This window comes from Balaenoptera acutorostrata, chromosome 3 (assembly GCF_949987535.1).
Source record: "Balaenoptera acutorostrata chromosome 3, mBalAcu1.1, whole genome shotgun sequence".
Lineage (NCBI taxonomy): Eukaryota > Metazoa > Chordata > Mammalia > Artiodactyla > Balaenopteridae > Balaenoptera > Balaenoptera acutorostrata.
The window spans coordinates 172337106-172344515 of NC_080066.1; the positions used below are offsets into that span (position 1 = coordinate 172337106).

Consider the following 7410-nt stretch of genomic DNA (forward strand, 5'->3'; position numbering starts at 1 on the left):
TGGGAACCTTATGCTAAGTACAATAAACTAGTCACAAAAAGACAAACACAGTATGATACCACCTCCATGGAATTTAGATTAGATTAGTCAAATTTTTAGAGCCAGAAGGAACTGTGGTTGCCAGGAGCTGGGGGCAGGAGGATATGGGTAGTTAATGTTTAATGTGTACAGAGTTTCACTTTGGGCAGATGAAGAGAGTTCTGGAGGTTGGCTGCATGGTAATGCGAATATAGTCAACAGTACTGAACTGCACGCTGACAAATGGTTACCTTGGTAAATTTAATGCTGTGTGTATTCTATGGGCCCCCCCCCAAAATAAAACAAAAAGCCTGTGTCTTTTGCTGCCCTGGCCCCAGGCTAGCCCCACCCTTACACGGGACACTGCTCTGCGAGGGTGTGTCCTGGGTGGACTTTAACAACCAGGCCCTGGGGCATCACGGGAGGAGCGAAAATGGAGAAATGGTACTCACCCGCCTTGGGTGCTATGGGGCCAAAAGGTCGGGCACGGCCAGTGGACTTAACCGGCAAGGAGCCGTGCCTGAGCCTGAGCCTGCGCCTGCCGGCTGCCCTGGAGCCTGAGCAGCACCTCCGTCCCTCCTAACAGAATATGATCTGGCTCTGGGAAAGCCCTAAGAGGGACCTCATCCTACACTGTGCTTAAAAGCAAACCATTCAAGGCCCAGAGAGGGCAAGTGACTGGTTCTGGGTCACTCAGCAAGTCAGAGGCAGAGCCAAGTCCTGAAGTGTGGCTCCTCTGATTCTAGAGCGTCATTTCTTTCATCTCTCATGTATACCGTGCCCTTTTTCTGACAATGTGAGTGTCAGCGATTCTATCCGGAACGTGGGCCTGACACTGACAACTCAGAAGGCTGAACTAAGCAGTGGGGAGTTGGGTGAGGGCCCGTGGATTGATGGTCAGGGATCAGTTACCTGCTTTACGGGAGAAACTGCTGCCTCCATCCTTGGGTGGGTCTCTGGGGTCAGAGCCAGATCCATCTGGCCCCTGGGGTGGCCCCTGTGGTGGCTTGCCAGGAGAACCATCAGAGGTCTGGTTGGATGACTGGGAAGGTTCATCCTCCTCTGGAAAAACAAAAAAAAGAGGTGGGGGAGCTCCCAGCAGGGTGGGCAGCTGAGGGACTAGAGGCCCCACACTGCGCCCTCCACCATCTCCCGAAACTCCCAAGAACTCTGATGTTGGGAGGGGACCTCAATGGCAGCTGTGCTAAGAGGTGACAAAGATGCTTGGAGGTGAACCCAAGGAGAAGACAGAGAGAGGCAGACCCAGCACCAACGCGGAGCTGGCAGGTTCCAGACTTCACAGAGCAGGAGTGTGAGGCCCAGGAGATTAGAGACCTAATGGGGCACAGTGCACCTGGTGGCAGCTCCAGGCCAGAACCCAGACCCCCTCCGCCCTGGTTCAGGCACCCCAAGCCCTGGGCCACCCCGCCCTCTGGAGCTTCCCTAGGGCACTCACCATCAGAGGGGGATTCCGGCCGGAAGGGGTCAGTGGCATCTCCTCCCCCACTCTCTATGGCTTTAGCTGACATCTTGGAGGCAGTGTGGGAACACTAGGTGCAGAGCCAAGGACACCACTATCTTTCTGAGAAACAGAGTGTGAAAATCAGAAGTGCTCTGCCTGATTTATGATGGACTGGTGGGGGGAGGGCAGGGGCACCTCTCTGTTGCCCCAGACTTGTCCTCTGTCCTACAGGAGCCTGCGGGCACTTCCAGCCTGCCCCCCAAATCTGCACACGACCACAGCTTTTTTTTTTTTTTTTCATGTAATGTCTGAAACATTTATATTAACATATTTCCATACATATTTCCATAGAAATACAAATATAAGATTTTTAGAAATTTCATGTAATGTCTGAAACATTTATATTAACATATTTCCATACAAATAACCCAATGAAAGTTTAGTATTAGTTGTTTTGTTTGTTTTTTTATACTGCAGGTTCTTATTAGGCATCAGTTTTATACACATCAGTGTATACATGTCAATCCCAATCGCCCAATTCAGCACACCACCATCCCCACCTCACCGCAGTTTTCCTCCCTTGGTGTCCATATGTCCATTCTCTACATCTGTGTCTCACCTTCTGCCCTGCAAACTGGCTCATCTGTACCATTTTTCTAGGTTCCACATACATGCATTAATATACGATATTTGTTTTTCTCTTTCTGACTTACTTCACTCTGTATGACAGTCTCTAGATCCATCCACGTCTCAACAAATGACTCAATTTCGTTCCTTTTTAGGGCTGAGTAATATTCCATTGTATATATGTACCACAACTTCTTTATCCATTCGTCTGTTGATGGGCATTTAGGTTGCTTCCATGACCTGGCTATTGTAAATAGTGCTGCAATGAACATTTGGGTGCATGTGTCTTTTTGAATTACGGTTTTCTCTGGGTATATGCCCAGTAGTGGGATTGCTGGGTCATATGGTAATTCTATTTTTAGTTTTTTAAGGAACCTCCATATTGTTCTCCATAGTGGCTGTATCAATTTACATTCCCACCAACAGTGCAAGAGGGTTCCCTTTTCTCCACACCCTCTCCAGCATTTGTTGTTTGTAGATTTTCTGATGATGCCCATTCTAACAGGAGTGAGGTGATACCTCATTGTAGTTTTGATTTGCATTTCTCTAATAATTAGTGATGTTGAGCATCTTTTCATGTGCTTCGTGGCCGTCTGTATGTCTTCTTTGGAGAAATGTCTATTTAGGTCTTCTGCCCATTTTTGGATTGGGGTGTTTGTTTCTTTGATATTGAGCTGAATGAGCTGTTTATATATTTTGGAGATTAATCCTTTGTCCGTTGATTCATTTGCAAATATTTTCTCCCATTCTGAGGGTTGTCTTTTCGTCTTGTTTATGGTTTCCTTTGCTGTGCAAAAGCTTTGAAGTTTCATTAGGTCCCACTTGTTTATTTTTGTTTTTATTTCCATTACTCTAGGAGGTGGATCAAAAAAGATCTTGCTGTGATTTATGTCAGAGTGTTCTTCCTATGTTTTCCTCTAAGAGTTTTATAGTGTCCAGTCTTATATTTAGGTCTCTAATCCATTTTGAGTTTATTTTTGTGTATGGTGTTAAGGAGTATTCTAATTTCATTCTTTTACATGTAGCTGTCCAGTTTTCCCAGCACCACTTATTGAAGAGACTGTCTTTTCTCCATTGTATATCTTTGCCTCCTTTGTCATAGATTAGTTGACCATAGGTGCGTGGGTTAATCTCTGGGCTTTCTATCTTGTTCCATTGATCTATGTTTCTGTTTTTGTGCCAGTACCATATTGTCTTGATTACTGTAGCTTTGTAGTATAGTCTGAAGTCAGGGAGTCTGATTCCTCCAGCTCCATTTTTTTGCCTCAAGACTGCTTTGGCTATTCGGGATCTTTTGTGTCTCCATACAAATTTTAAGATGATTTGTTCTAGCTCCGTAAAAAATGCCATTGGTAATTTGATAGGGATTGCATTGAATCTGTAGATTGCTTTGGGTAGTATACTCATTTTCACAATGTTGATTCTTCCAATCCAAGAACATGGTATATCTCTCCATCTGTTGGTATCATCTTTAATTTCTTTCATCAGTGTCTTATAGTTTTCTGCATACAGGTCTTTTGTCTCCCTAGGTAGGTTTATTCCTAGGTATTTTATTCTTTTTGTTGCAATGGTAAATGGGAGTGTTTCCATAATTTCTCTTTCAGATTTTTCATCATTAGTGTATAGGAATGCAAGAGATTTCTGTGCATTAATTTTGTAGCCTGCAACTTTACCATATTCATTAATTAGCTCTAGCAGTTTTCTGGTGGCAGTTTTAGGATTCTCTATGTATAGTATCATGTCATCTGCAAACAGTGACAGTTTTACTTCTTCTTTTCCAATTTGTATTCCTTTTATTTCTTTTTCTTCTCTGATTGCCGTGGCTAGGACTTCCAGAACTATGTTGAATAATAGTGGTGAGAGTGGACAACCTTGTCTCGTTCCTGATCTTAGAGGGAATGGTTTCAGTTTTTCACCATTGAGAACGAGGTTGGCTGTGGGTTTGTCATATATGGCCTTTATTATGTTGAGGTAGGTTCCCTCTATGCCCACTTTCTGGAGAGTTTTTATCAGAAATGGGTGTTGAATTTTGTCAAAAGCTTTTTCTGCATCTATTGAGATGATCATATGGTTTTTATACTTCAGTTTGTTAATATGGTGTATCACATTGATTGATTTGCGTATATTGAAGAATCCTTGCATCCCTGGGATAAATCCCACTTGATCGTGGTGTATGATCCTTTTAATGTGTTGTTGGATTCTGTTTGCTAGTATTTTGTTGAGGATTTTTGCATCTATATTCATCAGTGATATTGGTCTGTAATTTTCTTTTTTTGTAGTGTCTTTGTCTGGTTTTGGTATCAGGGTGATGGTGGCCTCATAAAATGAGTTTGGGAGTGTTCCTTCCTCTGCAATTTTTTGGAAGAGTTTGAGAAGGATGGGTGTTAGCTCTTCTCTAAATGTTTGATAGAATTCACCTGTGAAGCCACCTGGTCCTGGACTTTTGTTTGTTGGAAGATTTTTAATCACAGTTTCAATTTCATTACTTGTGATTGGTCTATTCATATTTTCTGTTTCTTCCTGATTCAGTCTTGGAAGGTTATACCTTTCTAAGAATTTGTCCATTTCTTCCAGGTTGTCCATTTTATTGGCATAAAGTTGCTTGTAGTAGTCTCTTAGGATGTTTTGTATTTCTGCGGTGTCTGTTGTAACTTCTCCTTTTTCATTTCTGATTTTATTGATTTGAGTCCTCTCCCTCTTTTTCTTGATGAGTCTGGCTAATGGCTTATCAATTTTGTTTATCTTCTCAAAGAACCAACTTTTAGTTTTATTGATCTTTGCTATTGTTTTCTTTGTTTCTATTTCATTTATTTCTGCTCTGATCTTTATGATTTCTTTCCTTCTGCTAACTTTGGGTTTTGTTTGTTCTTCTTTCTCTAGTTTCTTTAGGTGTAAGGTTAGATTGTTTACTTGAGATTTTTCTTGTTTCTTTAGGTAGGCTTGTATAGCTATAAACTTCCCTCTTAGAACCGCTTTTGCTGCATCCCATAGGTTTTGGGTCGTCGTGTTTTCATTGTCATTTGTCTCTAGGTATTTTTTTATTTCCTGTTTGATTTCTTCAATGATCTCTTGGTTATATAGTAACGTATTGTTTAGCCTCCATGTGTTTGTCTTTTTTACGTTTTTTTCCCTGTAATTCATTTCTAATCTCATAGCGTTGTGGTCAGAAAAGATGCTTGATATGATTTCAATTTTCTTAAATTTACTGAGGCTTGATTTGTGACCCAAGATGTGATCTATCCTGGAGAATGTTCCGTGCGCACTTGAGAAGAACGTGTAATCTGCCGGTTTTGGATGGAATGTCCTATATATATCAATTAAATCTATCTGGTCTATTGTGTCATTTAAAGCTTCTGTTTCCTTATTTATTTTCATTTTGGATGATCTGTCCATTGGTGTAAGTGAGGTGTTAAAGTCCCCCACTATTATTGTGTTACTGTCGATTTCCTCTTTTATAGCTGTTAGCAGTTGCCTTATGTATTCAGGTGCTCCTATGTTGGGTGCATATATATTTATAATTGTTATATCTTCTTCTTGGATTGATCCCTGGATCATTATGTAGTGTCCTTCCTTGTCTCTTGTAACATTCTTTATTTTAAAGTCTATTTTATCTGATATGAGTATAGCTACTCCAGCTTTCTTTTGATTTCCATTTGCATGGAATATCTTTTTCCATCCCCTCACTTTCAGTCTGTATGTGTCCCTAGGTCTGAAGTGGGTCTCTTGTAGACAGCATATATATGGGTCTTGTTTTTGTATCCATTCAGCCAGTCTATGTCTTTTGGTTGGGGCATTTAATCCATTCACGTTTAAGGTAATTATCGATATGTATGTTCCTATGACCATTTTCTTAATTGTTTTGGGTTTGTTTTTGTAGGTCCTTTTCTTCTCTTGTGTTTCCCACTTAGAGAAGTTCCTTTAGCATTTGTTGTAGAGCTGGTTTGGTGGTGCTGAATTCTCTTAGCTTTTGCTTGTCTGTAAAGCTTTTGATTTCTCCATCAAATCTAAATGAGATCCTTGCCGGGTAGAGTAATCTTGGTTGTAGGTTCTTCCCTTTCATCACTTTAAGTATATCATGCCACTCCCTTCTGGCTTGCAGAGTTTCTGCTGAGAAATCAGCTGTTAACCTTATGGGAGTTCCCTTGTATGGTATTTGTCGTTTTTCCCTTGCTGCTTTCAGTAATTTTTCTTTGTCTTTAATTTTTGCCACTTTGATTACTATGTGTCTCGGCATGTTTCTCCTTGGGTTTATTCTGTATGGGACTCTCTGCACTTCCTGGACTTGGGTGGCTATTTCCTTTCCCATGTTAGGGAAGTTTTCGACTATAATCTCTTCAAATATTTTCTCTGGTCCTTTCTCTCTCTCTTCTCCTTCTGGGACCCCTATAATGCGAATGTTGTTGCGTTTAATGTTGTCCCAGAGGTCTCTTAGGCTGTCTTCATTTCTTTTCATTCTTTTTTCTTTAGTCTGTTCCGCAGCAGTGAATTCCACCATTCTGTCTTCCAGGTCACTTATCCGCTCTTCTGCCTCCGTTATTCTGCTATTGATTCCTTCTAGTGTAGTTTTCATTTCAGTTATTGTATTGGTCATCTCTGTTTGTTTGTTCTTTAATTCTTCTAGGTCTTTGTTAATCATTTCTTGCATCTTCTCAATCTTTGCCTCCATTCTTATTCCGAGGTCCTGGATCATCTTCACTATCATTATTCTGAATTCTTTTTCTGGAAGGTTGCCTATCTCCACTTCATTTAGTTGTTTTTCTGGGGTTTTTTCTTGTTCCTTCATCTGGTACATAGCCCTCTGCCTTTTCATCTTCTCTGTCTTTCTGTAACTGTGGTTTTTGGTCCACAGGCTGCAGGATTGTAGTTTTTCTTGCTTCTGTTGTCTGCCCTCTGGTGGTTGAGGCTATCTAAACCAGACCACAGCTTTTAAAGTTAATAATGACTTTACTTGGCTCCCTGATCTCCAGAATCCTGTTCACGTCTAATAATCCATCTCTGCCCCGCCCACTGCCCACCCAGCCTAAGTCTTAGGGCTTCAGAGTGACCTGGGTTGATACAAGACTGGAGGTTCCCAAAGTCTCCTGGTAAAGGTGGGCTCAAGCCCCTTCCCAGCACACTCACCTCTGGTCACAGTGACAGCAGCCCTGGATGGAAGCAGAGAGGGATACAGTGAGTGGAGTCCTGTTGCTCTCTCCCCTCCCCCACCTCCTACGGCCCTGCCTACCCTGCGAGGTCACTGTCTGGGAAGGAAGAGCAGTGTCAGAAGTTCTGCAGGTAGTGAGGCTGCTGAGGACGCCAGCTGG

The 7410-nt window shown here is 41.9% G+C and overlaps 1 protein-coding gene across 6 annotated transcripts in view; it reads right to left on the reverse strand.

Moving 5' to 3' along the window:
* LOC130707500 (cyclin-Y-like protein 1) overlaps nucleotides 1-7410 on the reverse strand; it is a 54399-nt gene that overhangs the window by 44227 nt on the left and 2762 nt on the right. Inside the window, exons 3-5 of one of the 6 annotated variants that reach the window (XM_057542220.1) lie at nucleotides 7229-7251; nucleotides 1475-1592; nucleotides 931-1080 (exon numbers count right to left, since the gene is read on the reverse strand). In XM_057542220.1, the coding sequence (XP_057398203.1) occupies nucleotides 931-1080; nucleotides 1475-1547 (223 nt within the window). In that variant the 5' untranslated portion in view covers nucleotides 1548-1592; nucleotides 7229-7251. Of the gene's footprint in view, nucleotides 1-930; nucleotides 1081-1474; nucleotides 1601-7228; nucleotides 7252-7410 lie in introns of all 6 variants that reach the window. The other 5 variants (XM_057542219.1, XM_057542218.1, XM_057542224.1 and 2 more) reach the window with 5 other exon arrangements.